At 40.5% G+C, this 20,178-nt stretch overlaps 1 protein-coding gene across 3 annotated transcripts in view; it reads right to left on the bottom strand.

Moving 5' to 3' along the window:
• Window positions 1-579: 579 nt before the first annotated feature.
• TCP11L2 (t-complex 11, testis-specific-like 2) overlaps window positions 580-20,178 on the bottom strand; it is a 39,696-nt gene continuing 20,097 nt past the window's right edge. Inside the window, exons 7-10 of one of the 3 annotated variants that reach the window (XM_011935451.1) lie at window positions 11,700-11,887; window positions 11,314-11,495; window positions 6,593-6,765; window positions 580-1,309 (exon numbers count right to left, since the gene is read on the bottom strand). In XM_011935451.1, coding sequence (XP_011790841.1) covers window positions 1,065-1,309; window positions 6,593-6,765; window positions 11,314-11,495; window positions 11,700-11,887 — 788 coding nt within the window. In that variant the 3' untranslated portion in view covers window positions 580-1,064. Of the gene's footprint in view, window positions 1,310-6,592; window positions 6,766-11,313; window positions 11,496-11,699; window positions 11,888-17,734; window positions 18,273-20,178 lie in introns of those variants that run through there. The other 2 variants (XM_011935456.1, XM_011935466.1) reach the window with 2 other exon arrangements.

Below are 20,178 nucleotides of genomic sequence, written 5' to 3'. Positions count from 1 at the left end.
GACTCTGTTTCAAAAAAAAAAAAAAAAAAGCAAATAATAATGATCCTTAGAAGAGCATCTTGATCATAACACAGTAAAGCTTTCATCAGCACAAAAGACATCTGCTAGTTAAGTTATATGGGTAAGAAATCCAAAGTTTAACTGTTTCTTTTTCAGATATGAACTTCATGGAGAATGGGTATCATTGACTGCCTTTCTTCTTCTTACAAGTAAACCAAATGAGCCCTGCCTCACATAAAAATATTAAATTCTTATATAAACCTTATCAATGGCCTGAGAAATGCAAGGACATTCACTAAGAGATTTGTGCAAAAATTGTTTTTCTTGGACAGCAGGATAAATTGTAAGAAGAAACAAACTTCTAGAATACTTTGAGAAGGGAGTTGCTTCTATTTTCACTAAACAAACAAGGGAGGTTTTATCTAAAGTTTGTATGTATCATAAAAATGTACTTAATACATTCAAATTCTAAATAAATACTGATCATTGGTATTATAAAGTATGATTTGGTACATTTGTGTAATTTGAGGACTTACTTTGTAAGTTTCTGTTAACATATTAATAAAATGTAATTGTACATTTCAAATACAATTATGTTTACTTCACATCATTTATTCAGAACATCAATTCCCTCAGTTATTCTCACAACCTTCAACCCTTTAAGGAGTTGTACCAAAATTAAAAATCATTAGGTTTGATAATGACAAGTGAGAAAAACAGCTCCTTATGGGTTGAATGTCATAAGCCAAATATAAATGGTTAAGAAAACATTTACAAGTATTATATAGGTAATATAGTTCATTACAAATTGTTTTCTGTTCATTACAAATGTCTGTTTTAAACTTGAAAATGATGCACAAATAGGGTCTATGTGATGTTTGTGTCTTCTGAGGGTCTATGTGATGTGTGTGTCTTCTGTAATGCTAATATTACCCATTACACAGATTTGGGCTAATACTGCACCACAGTACTGAGAATGTGCTGGATCTCTAATGCCATCAATGGAAGTGGACTGGACACCAAAGTGCTGGATTTCCAATCTCTCATCCAATGTCAGTTCTTCTTTAGTTAGTAGGAGGCGAAGCATCTACCTTCCCCATGGCTTCCTCATTGAAGAGCAGCTTTCGAAGTATATTTGCATAAAATGGTCCATACACTTGTTTGTTGAGATTTACAATGTTTGCATATTGACAGCCCAGGGATTCTAGCTCCTGCTGAATGACAGCTAGGCCTCCTGGCATAGGAGGCATGCATTTTTGAGGGCTTGGAAGACAAAGGAGGCTTTTCATGTAAAGCTTAATTCGTTTATCTGAAGGGGAAAAAAAAGATACCTTTATCAGTCCATTATTAAAGTACATACTTTTTAAAAACAAGAACAAGTAATTGTAGTAGGTTGACTGCAATAATGTTCCCAATTCTTTACCCCTCCCTGTACCCATCCCCTTTCCAAGGTAGCTTTGCAGCTCCTCCTATCAAAGGCTGGAGTGTTTTCCCCATCCTTTTTATGTGGTTGGCTCTGTGACTTACTTTGGCCAATACAGAATGCGGTGGAAATGCCAGAGTACCAGTTTCATGCCTTGGCCTCAAGAGGACACTCTTGTTCATGTCCACTCTCTACCTACTACCGCCATGAGAATACGCCTGGGCTTGCTGGAGGATGAGAGATCAAGGAGAGGGAAACCCAGCTGTTCCATCTGAGGCCATCCTAGACCGGTGCATAGCCGACCAGCATTCAAACACCTGAGAAAGTCCAGCCAGGACCAGCAAAGCTTCCATCCTGAGCCACAGCTGACCCACAAACACATTAGTGAATTCAGCAAGACCGAAAGAGTCACCCGGTCGCCTCACAGACTGGTGAGTAATAATAAATGCTTATTTTTTTTAAGCTCAGGAGTTTTGTGGTATTTTGTTTTGCAGCAATAGCTGACTGATAAAAAATGCAGAGCCCTATTTGGGGGGAATCTTTTACAAAAGTTAATCCTAAATGTTCATGATTGTAATTACATACACTAAAGCTGAGTTTGTAAACTGGCATTAACAGTCTGGTTCATGCAGTGTCTTTTTTAAAAACAGAAGCCATTTAAAATCAGAAGATTTCACATAGAAATCCATATTTCTGCTTTCTCTTGAAAAATCTAGAGATCTGGCAAACTTGGGGGCCCAAATTACCACACGGCAAGGGGGACCACACATCTAGGTTTCCCCAGGACAGTCAAAATTTACACCTGTTGTCCTGGCATAATTTTAAAAAGAGACTCTCAAAAGTATCCTGGTTGAACAATAAATTACATGGTGCCAGGCGTAGTGGCTCACACCTGTAATCCCAGCACTTTGGGAGGCCGAAGTGGGAGGATCTGTTGAGCCCAGGAGTTCGAGACCAGCCTGGGTAATATAGTGAAACTTCGTCTCTACAAAAAAAAATTAAAAATTAGCCAGGCATGGTGGTGCGTGCCTGTAGTCCCAGCTACTTAGGAGGCTGAGTTGAGAGGACTGTCTGAGCTCACGAGGCTACAGTGAACTGTGATCATGCCACTGCACTCCAGCCTGGGCAACAGAGGGAGATTCTATCTCAAATATAATTAATTAATACTAAATAAGTTACAGGGCACTTCACACATGGCCAAGAATCAGGAGACACTGAGGAAGGGCCACCCCAACCAGCACACCATTGTGCCACCTTCCCCACCCTTCCTGCATCGCTGCCTCGATGTATCTGAGTTTGACACGACTACACAAAAGCACAGAAATGCATATGGAAATCAGGCTGCAATAGCATGGGACAACTATTAGTAATACTGGACAGAAAAGACCTGCTATAGCTCAGGCTGCTCCAAGGGGTTTCTCTGGCTTTGGGAACAGAAACCTCACCAATAAGAAGGTTTACTAAGGAAAATATGCCCCATTGAATATGGACAACTATGATACTACTGAAATTCCTATCACCCAAGAATGCTCACAAAGATCATATATTCCAGCTAGGTGTGACCTAGAACTTAGTTTCAAATGTCCATGTCTTAGAATTCTTTCCTTTTACTAGAATGCCATGTCATGCCACGCCATGCCATCCCATCTGATCTCTGCCCAGAATCAAAGGCATCCTTCAATGTCATGCCAAAAGTTACCTCCTTTCTGTGACTTTCCTTAGCATCTGTTATCAGACTATCATGACATATGATTGCCAGTTGAGAAGGTGTCTCTCTCCCTTCTTGGACAGTGGACTCTTTGAGCGTGAGGGTTATATCTTTTTTATCTTTATATTCTTGGTCTGGCATGTGACAGACACATTGTAAATGCTGACTGAACTTAAATGAGAATGGACTGAAAAGGGTCTATAAAGATAAATAACAAACTGAAAACCATGGCAGCCAGGGGAAAACGGGGACTGAAGAAGGCAAACAAAGGTGACTTAAGCCTTATCTGTGACTTTGTTCTTTTTTTATATAGACAGGGTCTCCATCTGTTGCCCAGGATAGTCTCAAACTCCTGGCCTCAAGTCACCCTCCTGCTTCGGCCTCCCCAAGTGCTGGGATGACAGGCATAAGCCACTGTGCCTGGCCTTTGTAATTTTTCTACAACGAGAAATTATTCTGTATCACCTGTACAACTGAAACTACTTGTTAAAAATGTAGATGGCAGGCAGGGTGCAGTGGCTCATGCCTATAATCCCAGCACTTTGGGAGGCCATGGTGGGCAGATTATGAGGTCAAGAGTTTGAGACCAGCCTGGCCAATATGGTGAAACCCCATCTCTACTAAAAATACAAAAAATAGCTGGGCGTGGTGGCGTGCACCTGTAGTCTCAGCTACTCGGGAGGCTGGGGCAGAAGAATAGCTTGAACCCAGAAGGCAGAGGTTGCAGTGAGCCAAGATCACGCCACTGCACTCCAGCCTGGGCGACAGAGCAAGACTCCATCTCAGAAAAAGAAATAGATGTAGGCATGCAAATAATTTACACAGCAGGTAATCCATAATTTTTACTTAGTATGTATTTGAAAGAAAAATCCCTTTCTAATATCTTCAAAAGGTTAAGAATTGTAATGGGAATTGGGGATTGTAATCCCTTCAGTAAATAAATAGCGCATCAATGAGAACAAAAGAAAGCACACTATGGGTACCCTGAGCAGAGGAAAACCATGGCCAACACTGATGAAGCCCTTCTCATGTTCCAGGAATCTCTCTGTTTAATTTATTCTAACTCCTCTGCAGGCATACATTTAGAGTTAACAGTATACTACTTTCCCTTTAGACTAGTTGCCTGACCCTCAGAGGCCCAGGTCTGTATCATCACAGATGTGATCCAAACACTTTCCCTTAAGAAGGTTTAAAGAATGAAACCCTTTCAAAATCGTTCTTATGTCAGCAAGTGGTTCTGCCTCTCCTGCCTCATTTTCAGATGAGTCCATTTTTAGGCAAAGGCTGAAGTGACAGGAGTGTTTGTCCAGTTAAGAGCAGCCACACAGAGTCCCTGCCAAAGGTGTGTCCTTGGCTTCCAGGGTCGAAGGAGAGACGCCCAAGTGAGTCACTTAAGTTGCTAGGGCAACAGTACTTTGAATGAGATTTAAAATGCTTTCAATTTGCAAAAGGACAGGCAAGTTGGACTGGGGAAAGCTGAGTGGACAAAAGTTGCTTTACCAGATTTTAAGAGGCATCTCCTGGCCCTCAGCTTCCCTCTTCCTTCTGATACTGCAAGCATTTCCCTTATCCAAAGAAAAGGCACAGAGTACACTCGGACACTCTGGCCACTCTGCCAGCAAGCAGCAGGGCTCCAGCTCTGACTGAAGTGCCAGTGAGGAACATGAGCTCTGGAGTCAGACAGGCTGGGGAAGGATCCCTACTCCGCCCCCAGCTTGTTATGGGACTTTGAGTGAAAGTTCCTTAACCTCTCCAAGTCTCCTATGCATTCACCCATTTCACAAACATTTATTAAATATATGTGTGGGTGCAGCACTGCACAAGAATATAGCAGTGAACAAACCTGCACACCGTCCTCATGAGGGCTGCACACTACTGGGGATTTGGCAGTTTGCTGCAGAGACTGCCGGACAGTGTCTCAATCCCCACTCGATCCCTCTTCCTCCTAGAACACCATCTCTCAGGTTTTACCTGTTCAGCTGGGACGGCATGCTCTGAGGACAGACACATGTCAGCACGTGAAGGTATATAGATAAGGGCTTGGTCACAAGTGATCATGGTCATGCTCTGTTTGTTATTGTTATCAACTGTCCCCTCTCAGGAGCAGCCTCCCCAGCAGCCCACAGTGTTGTATACACCGACATTGTTCCTTTCTGGGGGCAAAGTTGAAGCTTTGAACCACTGAAGTAGCCTGTGTGGCCTGGATCCCCAGCATTCCGTGTCCCCAGGGATAAGGATGAACAACACTATTTGAAAGTCTCAAATTAATAGTATCTTAGGGCAGTCAATGTTGTACTTTGAAAATTTGCAGATTAATCCTAGCAGATTAGTACATTCGAATTCTACACTCTTCTACTTTTGGTTTTCATCCTTGAACCTCTGTAGTAAACAACTGCTTTGTACCACACAGCAGCTTCTCCCCTTCTTTATGGCCACAATACTCTGATTTTGTTTCGGTGTAACCATCTCCTCCCTACTCCCATCAGGTGTTACAGAGAAAACTGACTCCTCCTTGGCTCCAGGAGGTGAATACGTGTCTCAGGCTTAACTTTCTTCCCCTCAGGCCACCATGACCAATTCAAGAATGGGACATGAACTATAGTCAGGCTAACTGGAGCCACTGAGACTCAAAGATGGGTTCACTGTTTGAGCTAACAGGGAGGCGGATTCCTTGTTTTTCACTTGACTTAAATATGGAAGGTTGTAGGCTGGAGCTAAAACCATCTTGCTGTCATGAGAAAAGTCTGCCTGTGAAGGCAGCCGGCCCAGGAGAAGGTAGTGTTGAGAGTTGGAGGCAGGAAAACTAGTGCCAATGACAGCTGGAACTCTCATTAGGCTGTACCAGAAGCCAGCCCTACCCTGGTCTTTTCAGTTAGACGAGAAAATAAATGCTCATTTTGTTTAAGCTAGTTTAGAAGTTTAGATTCTTGTCACAGGTAACAGAAAAGTCCTAACTGATACATTATCCATTTTCCCAACTCACCAACACAGCTTGACTTAGAGACAGTCAATTTCCTGGCTGACCATTACAAAAAGCCTGCACACTATGTCTCCTGGATCCCCGCATTTTCAGTCTTTGTCTCTTTAAGCCTGACCAAGTTCCTTCAGAGCTGCTCACAGCAGAACTGATATCTACTATCTGTGAACATACTGCCAGCTGGTTTGAATTACTGCATTGATCTAGGATTTTAACATTACTCCAGCACTCTGTTATTCTCGTCATAAAATCTATTTGGCTAAATAGATAATAGGCTCTGAAACATCCCCCCACTCCACGACACACAGAAGCAGCAATGAGTCCCAGGCCCTTGAAAACATTATTATTTCTTGACATTTTCAATACTTATCCTCCGAAAGCAGGTAATGTGTTTAAGACAAAAATATGACTGACTTAATAATTAGTCAAAATCAGCAAGTTAAAGCAAATTGGAATTGAAGCAGAAATCAATAAAAGGACTCACCAATCAAGGACCAGATAGGATTGTCCTCCTCTTCAATGCTTGAAAATTGACCTATAAGATTAGCTTGAATCTCAGCACTGAAAGTGGGTAAACCCCTCTCCATCAGGGTCTTGTTAACCTCAGCACAAGTCTGAACACCAATAGAATTCAGGACTTCCTTCAAGTTAAAGGTCCTGTGAAACATAAAATGAAATTCCACCAGAGAAAGTTTTTGTTCATCAAGTTATTATTTTGAATATACAGACTTGTTTTAGATGTCTACCAATCTTCTCTTATACAGACAATAATAACCTCTATTAGAATGAACTTATAAAATAGTAACTCCTCCCAACCACCAACCTTCTTATGTAGCAGATTTTTAAATGCTTAAAATCATTAAATTGTGTAGCAGTGTTTAAGTAGAAAAGCATAAGCAGAAAAATATGGTCCCCAAAAATGCACCTGCAACTCCATTTATATTACAGGACTATCAGAAAGGGACAGAAAACACCAATTTGCTTCTTAAAATAAACTTGTTGGTCTGAGTGGATTCATTCACACATTTTTAAAGGCATAGATAAATGAAGTAGACTGAATTCATTTATCTATGCCTAAGCAGTAAATCTGTAACACCAATCAAAAACAACAAATAAAGATATTCAGTGGTCAAATACCTAAAACTCTTGGCTGATCATGACCAAAGATAATAAGCTCCTTCCCATTATTCAAGTAACTGATAAATAATCTCCAATATATAGAGTCCAGGAAGTTGTAAAGGTAATTAAAGAGTGAGTTATTTAGTAGGTAAGGAAAAATAGGTAATTAGAAAAGGCATTTGTTAGGTCCGCACTATTAGGGAAAGATGACTGAAAATTCTATCTCACGATCCAGAAAGGGTCCTTAAGATAACTCTGCAAAATGGCAATTAAAGGATGAGACAAGGGCTCAATGATAGGACGCAGTATAATGGAATGAGTTGGAACATAAGCTATGGTGTCATGTGGAGCTGGGTTCAAATCCTGGCTCTACCACTGAACTTCTATGTGTCTAATATTTAGCTCTCAGCAGATTATCAGGCACATGGAAGAAGGAAAAGAGAAAAATAGGTTATCGTGTTGATCATCATTAACAGCAATAAGAAATGAGTTCTTGGTGTTCTGCCTTGACTGGAATTTGTTATAAGCCCACACTGGACCTGATGTTGGAATTCTGTAACCCAAGGATAGACTGATTGTAATAAAATTATTACCTTCTGACTTTTTATCCACTACAATGTACTGCCCTAGTTTTTTCTTGCTTTTAATCAGTGAGTTCTTAGCTAAAGGGAAACTGGCTGGCCATATGCAGAAAATTGATACCAGACCCCGTCCTTTCACCAGATACAAAAATCAACTCAAGATGGATTAAAGACTTAACTATAAGACCTTTAAAAACCCTAAAGGAAGACCCACGAAATACCATTATGGACATAGGCCTTGGCAAACATTTCATGATGAATTATTCAAAAGCAAATGCAACCAAAACAAAAATAAACAAGTAGGACCTAATTAAACTAAAGAACTTATGCACAGCAAGAAAAACTATCAAGAGAGTAAACAACCTACAGAATGGGAGAAAGTATTTGCAAACTATGCATTTAACAAAGGTCTAATATCTAGAATCTAAAAGGAACTTACAACCAGCAAAAAACAACCTCATTAAAAAATGGGCAAAGGACATGAACAGATACTTCTCAAAAGAAGACTCACGTGTAGCCAACAAGCATCTGAAGAAATGCTCAACATCACTAATCATTAGAGAAATGCAAATCAAAACCACAGTGAGATACCATCTGATACCAGTCTGAATGGCTGTTTTTTCTTCATTTTTGAGATGGAGTCTCACTCCATTGCCCAGGCTGGAGTGTAGTGGTGCAATCTCGGCTCACTGCAACCTCCGCCTCCCAGGTTCAAGTGATTCTCCTGCTTCAGCTTCCTGAGTAGCTGCAACTACAGGCATGCACCACCATGCTTGGCTAATTATTTTTTGTAGAGACAGGGTTTTGCCATCTTTGGCAGGCTAGTCTTCAACTCCTGACCTCAAGTGATCCGCCTGCCTCGGCCTCCTAGAATGCTGGGATAACAGTGAGCCAACGTGCCCAGCCTGAATGGCTATTACTAAAAAGTCAGAAAATAACAGATTCTGGCAAGGTTGTAGAGAAAAGAGAGCGCTTATACACTTCTGGTGGGAATGTAAATTAGTTCAGCCACTGTGGAAAGCAGTTTGGAGATTTCTAAAATAACAAAACAGAACTACCATTCAATTCAGCAATCCCATTACTGGGCTTATTCCCAAAGGAATAGAAATCACTCTATCAAAAAGACACATGTACTCATATGTTCATTGCAGCACTATTCACAACAGCAAAGACATGGAATCAACCTAGATGCCCATCAGTGGTGGACTGGATAAAGAAAACATGGTATATACACCATGGAATACTATACAGCTGTAAAAAGAGTAAGATTACATTCTTTGCAGCAACATGGGTAAAACTGGAAACCATCATCCTAAGTGAATTATCAGAAACAAAACCAAATACCACATGTTCTCGCTTATAAGTGGGAGCTAAATACTGAGTAAACATGGACACAAAGGGTAACAACAGATACCGGGTCCTGTACCTAAAAGATGGAGGTCTGGAGGAGGGTGAAGGTTGAAAAACTATGCTCACTACGTGGGTGATGAAATCACTGGTACACCAAACCCCAGTGACCCTCAACTTACCCATGTAAAAACCTGTACATGTGTCCCTAAACCTAAAAGTTGAAAAAGGGAAAAAAATTAAAAATCAACCAATCAATAAATCCTCTTTCAGCTCTTCAAAAAAAGTTGTCTCAGCATAAGCCATGCCTTCTACTCACAATGAAGAGAGAAAACTGTTTCTAGTTTTCAAGATGCATCATCAAACCAAATATAAACGACATGTTGGTCTACTATTTAGTACTCTCCCTTTTTTTACACTATGAATGCTATTGCCCCGTCCATAATGAGGATAATTGAGAATTGATTGTATTCATTTCCTAAAACCGGGGAAAAAATTACACAATAAAACAACCAGATACAATTATAAAGAGGATGATTTAATGGCTAGTTATTAATAGCTAGCATTCATTGAGTACGTATTATGTGCCACACACCTGTACATGAATCATCTTAAGTTCTCATGACTCCAAGGTAGATATTAATACAATTATTATTCCCTTCTTACAAGTGAGGAAGTCAGGCTCATAGTAATTTGAGAACTTATTCAAGTGTTCATAATAAGTCAATAGCAGAGCTGGGATTTAAACCCTGGTATGTCTGACCCGAAAGCCTGTCTTCTTAGTAACCACCTTCTGTATACTTTATATTAACATTTCAGCAGCACCGGGTGTTCTCTAAAGGCTTAATAAATCAAAGTTTCTGGAAAGTAATGATTACCTATGCAGGGAAATGGTAAGATAAGACCAACTGCAAAATCAGAGGTTTCCTTTCATTATAGGTCTCGGGTCCTAGAATATTAATGAGCATCAGAATCAGGAGAAAGGTCAGATCAGGGCTCAGTCCTTGGTCTGCCCTTTTCTAGCTGTGCAGCCCAAGGCAAATTCTACTCTATCTCTAAGCTTCAGTTCAAAATGAGAAGTTGGATTCTGTAACTACTTGTTCTCCTTTTGGCTCTTAATAGTCTAGGATTTCATCAAGTAATTTACATGCTCTCTGAATACTAGGTGGGAGGATGAGAAGACAGGTGCATCTCCCTTCAATTACAGGAATAAAGAGGACATGCCTCTGAAGACACCGGAAAGGGAACCAGCAGGAGAAGCTGACCCATAAGAGACTCATAGAACCATCTGGCCATTCACCAAGACTAAGAATTTTCTGACTTGGATAGGAATTCCTACTGGACGATGTAAATGCAAAATCTAAATGGGATTCCAGCATTCATGAAGGTGTAATACTGGAGATAAATTTAGCAAAAATCAAAATCTTCACTGGACTTGTATCACATCTCTGAAGGGCAGAATTGTCAGCACTTCTGAAGACTTCGTAGCAAGGTGGATTTGTGAAGTCAGTAAACAATTCATTGCAAAAAAATGATGAAGTCAGAACAAGCAATAGCACAATTCTAGGGAGGCCGAGGTGGGTGGATCATGAGGTCAAGAGATCGAGCCCATCCTGGCCAACATGGTGAAACCCTGTCTCTACTGAAAATACAAAAATTCGCCGGGCGTGGTAGTGCATGTCTGTAGTCCCAGCTACTCGGGAGGCTGAGGCAGGAGAATCGCTCAAACCCGGGACACGGAGGTTGCAGTGAGCCCAGGTTGCGCCACTGTACTCCAGCCTGGTGACAAAGCGAGACTCTTTTTTTTCCCCAAAAACAATTTGCACAATTCTAAACACTGAGCTTGGCAGATTTCTGTGTGTCGTTTGTTTTTCTTCCAAAGCACTGTCAAAGAAAAGCTGTTGTACAAATTCATTTTAAGTGGAAATACTACACTCACCCTGGCACTTGTCATGGAAAACACCTCTCCCTTCCTATGAGAGGACATCTAAGCCTTCAGAGATATTAAAGGAAATTCTAGACAAAGAAAGTGTAAGATAAGCTTCTCTAAAGCACAGTCCTGAATCTCATATCCAGATGTCCAAGGTCATTCTTGTTCTCTGAGACGCATGCAGAGCCTTAATACAAGAGGGAGCAGATGCAAAAATCTGGAACTTACTCTTTGTTCATGCCTTCAAGTAGAACAGCCGAAATCCTTTTTAACCTGTTTGCAAGCTCAGGCAGGCCTCCTGTAATAGCACCCACCATGTTGTTGGTAATTAGGGACAGGCAGGCAATAATTTTCAATTGATTCAGCTTTTCTGTCAGTTCCTGAAGACGTGCTCCATCTGTCATAAGTGTCTACCATATTTATTTAAAATATAAAAATAAAAAGGGTAGCTCAATAGCATGAAAATAAAAATAGGCAATGTCATTTCCAAATTCCCATTTTTATCTGATTTTTGTAAAATCATTAAACCACACGAAACACAGAGCAGATGATTCAAAGTTAGAACTTAAGAATTAAAATACCGGGAAATGTGGGGGAAGAATAAAATCACTCACCTCTGGTAATTCTTTTTTCTGATAATCCCACTGTAACAGTTTCAAGTAACTATTATTTAGCACCAAAGTAGGGCTCAGGCTTGGCTTGGAGGTATTTTCGGCCCCAGGAGTTAAAGCACTCTCAGAAAGAGAAAATAATTCTTCATTTACAGATTCTTTTATCCATTCTGTAGTCTGATCAAGAGCACCTAAGAATGAAGAGGCCACATATTTGTTCTACAGCTGATTGATCCCTTCACTGGTGTATTCCACTTGACAGATGCTGTGTTGGGTGCTGGGCATAAATGAAAAGACACAGCCATGCCCTTCAAGGAGTTTATAACCCAGATGGAAAGACAGGTCTGTAAACTAACAACTATAACACAGTACAATGAATGCTGGTAACTGTGGGAGAAGAGGCTGTCCAGGAAATAATCTAAGAGGAAGAGCTCTGTAAGTGCTCTGGAAAAGACAGCATATGGCACATTCTAGATGCCACATTCTGGATGCCACAAACAAATCTGTATTGCTGGTCTATAAAGAATTAGGGGTAAGAGGGTTGTAGCAGATGGCATTGGATGGGTGGTTAGAAGCCAGCCTTGAGTTTGTGCAGAGAAGGTATTTAGAGTAAAGTCATTCATTTTCACACATTTTTGGTAAAAGGTGAAAGATTTATATAATCTGAAGAGAAAACAGAGTATAATTATTACACATTTTTGGGTCTTAGACCACCTTTAATATCTAATTAGAGATACGCCTTTCCCAAGGTGAACGCGCACACTCACGTGCACATGTCCACAAACAACTGTCATTCTCTCTTACCAGATTCATAGTCCCCAGGTTATAAACACCAGCGACGGGAATGGGGAGTTTTGGATAATATTATTCTCTTTCTTTTTTTTTTTTTCAGACAGGGTCTCGCTCTGTCACTCAGGCTGGAGTGCAGTGGCGTGATCTCAGCTCACTGCAACCTCCGCCTCCCAGGTTCAAGCGATTCTCCTGCCTCAGCCTCCTGAGTAGCTGGAACTATAGGCGTGCGCTACCACACCCAGATAATTTTTGTATTTTTAGTAGAGATGGGGTTTCACCATGCTGGCCAGGATGGTCTTGATCTCCTGACCTCATGATCCACCCACCTCGACCTCCCAAAGTGTTGGGATTACAGGCGTGAGCCACTGCACCCGGATGATTATTTTCAACATGGAACCCATATGATCAGATATGTATGTTAGAAAAATTGCTTGGAAAGAAAGACTGAATTAGTGGAGGGAGAGTAAATTGTTGCAGTGGTTCAGACAAGAGAGTGAATGGATAAGGCAGTGGAAGTGAGGGGTAAGGAGGGGAAAATTGACAAATATTTAGGGGGAGCACCCATAGGTCTTGGTGACCACTTACATGTAGAGAGTAGGAAAGAAGTATTCTAGGATGACTCCCAGATTTGTACCTTGGACATCTGAATGAATGCCTATGCCATCTACCAAGATACAGAATATAGGCCAAAGAGGTTCTGAAATAAATCCTTCCCATAACCTAAGGCCACCACCAATCTCCTGGTTGTCAAATCCAATAAACATGTCCTTCCTATTTTTTTTAAACACCTCTGTAATACAGACATCTCTTAGTACAGCCCTCCAGAAACTCTTTTCCTGGCTTTTCTGACACCACTCTTCCTTAGTTTCCCCTAGCTGTGCTTCTGCATTTCATACCTGGGTTGAGAAGACAGGATGAGAAGATAGGTGCATCTCCCTTCAATTACAGGAAAATGTTCCTCTGCCTGTTCCTTAAACGTTGATGCTTCCAAGCACTCTACCCAGTCCCCATTGATTTGGTACTCTTCAATCTCACTAGACCATCTTACTCATTTCTGCGGTTTCTATTTCCACCTATACCCCATAAGGCTCCCAAATATGTATCTCCAGCCCTCACTTCTCTCCTGAGCTTTTGATTTCCTCATTTGTAGAATGAGCAAGTGGGAGGAGAGTCAGGAGTAGAGTCACTAAATATGAAGTTGAGCAGAGATGCCCAGTATACTACACTGCTACATAGTGTTTCCATCATCCAGATATAACAGGTACTTTATACCTGTTATATGTACCATCTTGAGATTCTTTAATGTCAAGACTATAGACAATAGTAAGACAATTTGGAAGTGAAGTTTTTAGTATTTGTTTTCCTTTATTTTTTATAATTATTATTACTTTGTTTTTTCACACATATAAATATGTTTATATTTACAGACATAATAAATTTGTACACTAAAATGTTCAGCTCTTAAGTGTTCAGTTCAGTGAGTTTTGACTACTCTATGTACCTACGCAACTACCACCTAAAACAAGATATAGACTATATCCATTACCCCCGAAAGTTCTCTCATCTCCCTTTCCAGTCAATGTGCATCTCACTCAACTACTTTTAACTCCTAACTGCATGAATTAGTTTGCCTTCTAGAAATTCATATAAATGGAATCATAAAGTACCTAGCATAGTGTTTCTGACATTTATCCACATTGTCTTATGTATCACAGTTCATTCTTTTTTAGGGCTTTAAAAATAATTTTTAAATTTTGAAATAGCTTAAACTATTTCAAAATAAAAGACTTAAAAAGTTGTGAAAATAGTACAGACAGTTCCTGTATACCCTTCACCCAGCTGCCCCCACGGACAGCATCTTAAATAACTACAGTATATTGTCAAAATCAGGAAACTGACATGGGTACAATACCATTAACTTATACTGATTTTACCAGTTTTTACATGCATTCTTTATGTGTGTAGTTCTAAGAAATTTTATTACATATGTGGATTCCTGTAACCATCAGGATACTCAACTATTTCATCACCGTAAAATATCTCCTCATGTTACCTCCCAGTAGTCACACTCTCACCTCAACCCTAACTTCTGGTAACCAATGATCACCATAACTATGTCACTTCAAGAATGTTATGTAAATAGAATCATACAGTATGTAGCTGTTATGGACTGTCTGTGTCCACCTGCCACCCAAATTCCTATCATGAAGCCCTAACTTCCACTGTGATGACATTTGGAGATGGAGAATTTGGGAGGTAATTAGGGTTAGATGAGGTCATGAGGGTTGATACCCTTAAAAGAGAGACTCTCTTTCCATCCGCACACACTGAGAAATAGGCATGTCTATAAGTGCCAGGAAGAAAGCCCTCATCAGGAACCAAATCAGCTGGCACTTTCATTTTGGACTTTCAGCCTTAAGAACTATGAAAAATAAACTAATATTGTTGAAGCTACCCAGTCTGTGGTACTTTGTTATGGCAGCCTGAGCAGACCAGTAAAATGACTCTTTGAGATTGGCTTTGTTTTCTAAGCATCCATCCAAGTTGTATGCATCAATAGTTCATTCCTTTTTATTACTGAGTCGAATTCTATTGTATGGATATACCACAGTCTGTTTATCCATTTACCAGTGGAAAGTTATTTTGGTTCTTTCAGTTTGGGGTTTTACAAATAAGGCTGATATGAATATTTATATACAGGTTTCTGTGTGAATGTCAGTTTACAATTCTTGGGGATAAAGACTCAGTATTGCAATTACTAGGTTGTAAGTGTGTTTAATAAGAAATTGCCTAATGATTTCCCAGAGTTTTACCTTTGTTTTTAATATAATGTATTTAATTGTAAATTTATATAATTTAATTTTTAGTAATGGGTATGTTTACTAGCTCACAAAATTCCTTCAAATATAGCAAATGGCTCCCAAGTCTGTACCAACCACTTCCAGCCTACCACTGACAGTGTCCATTTCTAAAATCAATTATCTGTCAAACAGAGCCCAGTATAATTGGGCAGACCAGTCTTTTACATTTATTCCTTGAAACAGATTTGACAAGAACACAAACAAAAGTTGCAGTGCAGAGACTGATCAGCAACAGTCTGTTCCGCAACAGGATTTAGAAAGCAAGACAGAGAATGAAGCAGCTTGACTGGGGAGTGAAGTTTGCATTGCAGATGAATGAATCTCAGCTTAGGGCAACCTATGCATTGCAGATGAATGAATCTCAACTTAGTGCAACCTAATATCAAAGCAATCAACATGTGACTAAGAACTTGTGCTAGGCTCCCCCATGCAGAGTAAGCGGCCGGTGCAGTAGCTGGGAACGTGGGACTGAGGCAGGCAGTCTCAACTTCGGTGTATGCCTTGGACGGGTTACCTAATGTCTCCTCAGTTTCCTCTGTCTGTGAACTGGGGATAACAGTCTTCCTCCTGAAGCTATGGTAAAGATTCAACAAACTAGCACATACAAAACACTTGGAACCCTTTCTGGCACAAAGGAAATGCCCCTAAGTGTTAGCAATTGTTACATTAGCTCATTTAACTCTAAAAAACCTTTAAGGAGGGGGATTATTGTCTCTAGAGGGCTCGTCAGGTTCTCTGCCTGATACACAACAGCTGCCTTATTAATGAAGTTGCCTCAGACACAGTGATCACCCGTGGAATAAGAAGAGTGAGTAGGCTAAGCAGTGGGTTGGTTAAAATGAGCTTTTTTGGGAACTTGACTTTTTCTGTGTGTGTAAATACCAGTTAGTGTGTTAGCATGAGGGAGCAAAATCTAGGCAGGTCCCCTTAAAGAAAAGCCAATGCTTTAAAGGAGATGTTATCTAGAAAACATGCAGACACTGAAAATCTAGTTTATGCAGTATGATCCCTGGTATTTGGCAAGGGTTATTCCAGAAGGCAAGATGGGAGAGGGAGAAGGAAGCAGTGAGGAAGGAAGAAATCACTGAACTTTAGTGTCATACTTAATTTGACCTTAAAGACTATGACCTTAAAGACAATGTCCAGTTCAATTGTCCTTCCACTTTAGACAGGTTTATCAAGTTTAGTTCTTCTGGATAAAAAATATGTATCACTGGAAATGAGGGTTTTTACTTGAATTCATTTCATTTTTAAGCATATGGCACTTAAAAATTACTATAATATAGGTTATCAGGTGCCTAATAGTTATTATTAGCAGAGTTCCCTTGATATTAACAGTTTCTATGACAAACAACTCACACAGAGTTGCTCCAAAAGGTGCCTCTGCAAGGGCTTGCAAGTGGAAACGGCTCCCTCTAGACAATGGAAAGAAGGCAAGAAGAAGAAAGCACCCACCATCAGCCATGACTAGCTGAAATGAGACTGATTCCAAATACAAAACAACCCCCAAGTGCTCAACAGCCACTGGACTTCCTTGCTTATTGAAGCCCAAATTTTCCTGGAGCATGAGATGGTTCCTTGGGTCATCATGAAATGGATTCATTCTGATTCTTTATTTAGGGTGTCTCAACCTCGGCACTACTGACATTTTGAACTGGGTAATTCTCCATTGTTGGGTGCTGTCCTGTTCACTATACAATGTTTAGCAGCATCCCTAAGCTCTACCTACTAGATGCCCTTCCTCAGCTTCCCACCTTGCCCTGTCAGGATGGGACAGCCAAGTGTCTCCAGACATGGCTAAATATTGTGGGGCAGCGGCAGTGGCAAAATCACCCCTAAGAGAACCACATTGAGAACCACGGACTTAGATGACAAATAGTATTTATTTACTTTTGCTCATAAGTAGTTCTTCTAACTTTGAACAAAATGTCTCTTACATCATGAACTAAATGAAATCTGACATGCCAAGGCTATTCCATTCCAGGAGGCTGAAAATTTGGAGGCAGGAATTCTCTACTGGGCCTGTCTGCCTTAGGGCAAAATTCACTTTATTTTGCTTTAGACCCAGTTCTAAGGTTTCCCACTAGAAACAAATTGCTTTTTATACCACAGTTCTTTTAAAATTATATATTTGGTAGAATTTATAAGGTGACAATTGCCAAGAAATACAGCCTGAATACAGGTGCAGATTAGAGAGGGAGAGTGAGAGTGAGAGAGAGCGAGAGCGAAAGAACTAGACTGAAATTCTAAAGAACTAGACTGAAATTCTTCCTCGGACCCAGCACTTGAGTAGGGATAATTTATGAGTAGTTCTGTTTGCCACACTAAAGCAACACCACCCTCAGAATTTCGCAACTCTTGTTTCTCCTCAGTTGGCAAATGTTGTTTTTGGTTTGCTAGTTCTGTTTTATAAAGATGGAAAAGACTTGCAGTCTTTCATTGAAGACATCCAACTGAGAAAGCACGAGTGGAAATCATCATCGTGAATATAATTACAATGTGGCAGTAATAAGCATTTATACTGCAAGTTTAATCATTTACAGCTGACACATTTAAGAGCCCATTTAGTTATCTTGAACAAAAGCAACAGTGTGGCATAGTGGTTCTCAATCCTGGCTGACTTTAGAATCACCTGGGGAGCTTTAAAATGAAAAAAATGTTCATGGGCACAGCTCCTGGAGACTTTGATTTATTCTGTCTGAGGCAGGGCTCAGGCCTCTGTGTTTAAATGCCCCAGATGATTCTAATTTGTAGTCCGACTTGAGAACAACTGGTAAAGCAGAAGGAGCATGCGTTTAGAGTGAAACGCTGGCTCTTCTCTCAGGGATCTGCAGACTTCACTCTCACAGGCTGGCACGGTGACTGTTCTCTGTGGCTCCAAAGCAAGGTCAGCCTCATGAGGCACCTGCAACCTCGGCTTTTCCTGGGGACAGGAGTAAGAGTTTTTCCACTCATTCCTTTATTTGACGAAAACTACTGGGTACCTACTTAGTCCCAGGTATTGTACCAAGTACTGGGGATTTAAAGGTAAATAAGCACAGTCCCTGCACTCAAGAAGTTCCTAGTCTGGTAAGAGGGAGAGACAGACACCAGAATAAGCAATGGTATTACAGGTGCTTCTACCCCAATTTTCAGTTGGAAAAATGTAGTTTCCTTATCCACGACATCTCTTTTTTGCCTGGCAACATCTCACTTTCCCTTCTTTTGGTGCTGGTTTTCTCTGAGAAACCATTTCCTCTGGTTCTGTTTTCTTTTGTGAGTCTCAATTCAGAGGCCCTATCTTCCTGACCAGGGGCTGGCTGAGCACAGTCGCATGCCCAGCAGAGCGGACTCCTTCCCGGAATCTGAGTGGTGAGAGTGTTCAAGGATGGCCCATGTTTACAGCCCACATCAACCATCGTGACAATGGAGACTTGCTATCCCTTGGTTATTCTTATCCAGATTTGTGACATTCTTCTGATTTCTGACATTTTGGCTTTTCCTTTGATTCTGTGAACTTCCTCCATCCTTCCATTCACTTCCCTTTGGCTAAGTCAGCTACAGTTGGTTTCTGTTGCTTGCAATACAACTCAGTTGTATTGCAATATAACACAAAACTGAAAAATTCAAAGAAGGCTGAAAAAGTAGCAGCTTGGTTTAATCTGGACTTGGATTTGGGAGACCTGGTTTCCAGTCCTAGCTCCATTGTTTTTTCTGTTTTTGTTTTTGATTTTTTTTTTTTTTTTTTCTTACAGAGACTCGCTCTGTTGCCCAGGCTGGAGTGCAGTGGCGCAATCTCGGCTCACTCTAGCCTCTGCCTCCCGGGTTCAAGTGATTCTCCTGCCTCAGTCTCTCAGTAGCTGGGATCACAGGCACACGCCACCACACCTGGCTAATTTTGGTATTTTTAGTAGAGATGGGGTTTCACCATGTTGGCCAGGATAGTCTCGATCACCTGAACTCATGATCTGCCCGCCTTGGCTCTCAAAGTGCTGGGATTACAGGTGTGAGCCACTGCACCCAGCCTCCACTGTTTACTTAGCTGAATGACTGAGTCTAAGGAGGTTGTCACTGAGCATGTTTGCTCTTCTTTAAAATGTTCCATAAATTTTTCTTGAATGCCTCATGTGACAGATGAAGGGAATCACAATAGAGTTTCATATATTCTGAAAGAGATATTTATGTCTCACAGAATTGTTTTAAAGAATAATATGAAATAAAGTTCATGAAAACATTTGATCAGACATAAGATATTGTCTTAAAAAAGCCTTTCTTTCTGGGTATCTTAAAAATTACTTACGGCCCCCACCCAGGGATAATCTCTTGCTCTTTTCACAGATAATTTACATGTTGTATCTAATGTTATCTTGTTGCTACTTACTTAGCACAAATAATCATTCCTAAGGTTTTCCTGCCTATATTTAAAATAGGCAGTTACATAAAATCTCCTCTTAGGCAAAATAAAATATTTTCCTGCAGCCAATTCAGAAATCTAGAGTACTTCTCTGTATTAATTTTCTAATAATTCTTATATAATCATGTGTACACAAAAATCCAACACTTTTGTCCTTCTGTATGATACTATGAGGCTCTTATTTTGATATTAGGGCACAGGGGCCAACTTTTGGCAGAGTGACTTGGGGACATAATTAACAGCTGACCTACACTCTGCTTCTGGGACTCTTGATTTCTCTTGCTAAGCAATAATGACCTATATGCAAAGCTGGGATTGCTCTATTCTTAAATCTCTGAAAATATCCGAGTCAATAGAAAAGTTGCAAATGGATTACAGGTCACTAAGCCTGGGTTTTAAAAAGAGAAGCAAGCCAGGTGCAAGTGGCTCATGCCTG

Source organism: Colobus angolensis, unplaced genomic scaffold (assembly GCF_000951035.1).
Source record: "Colobus angolensis palliatus isolate OR3802 unplaced genomic scaffold, Cang.pa_1.0 Scaffold10, whole genome shotgun sequence".
Lineage (NCBI taxonomy): Eukaryota > Metazoa > Chordata > Mammalia > Primates > Cercopithecidae > Colobus > Colobus angolensis.
Note: the sequence above shows the minus strand (reverse complement) of the source record. Positions and strands in the feature narration are given on the sequence as shown.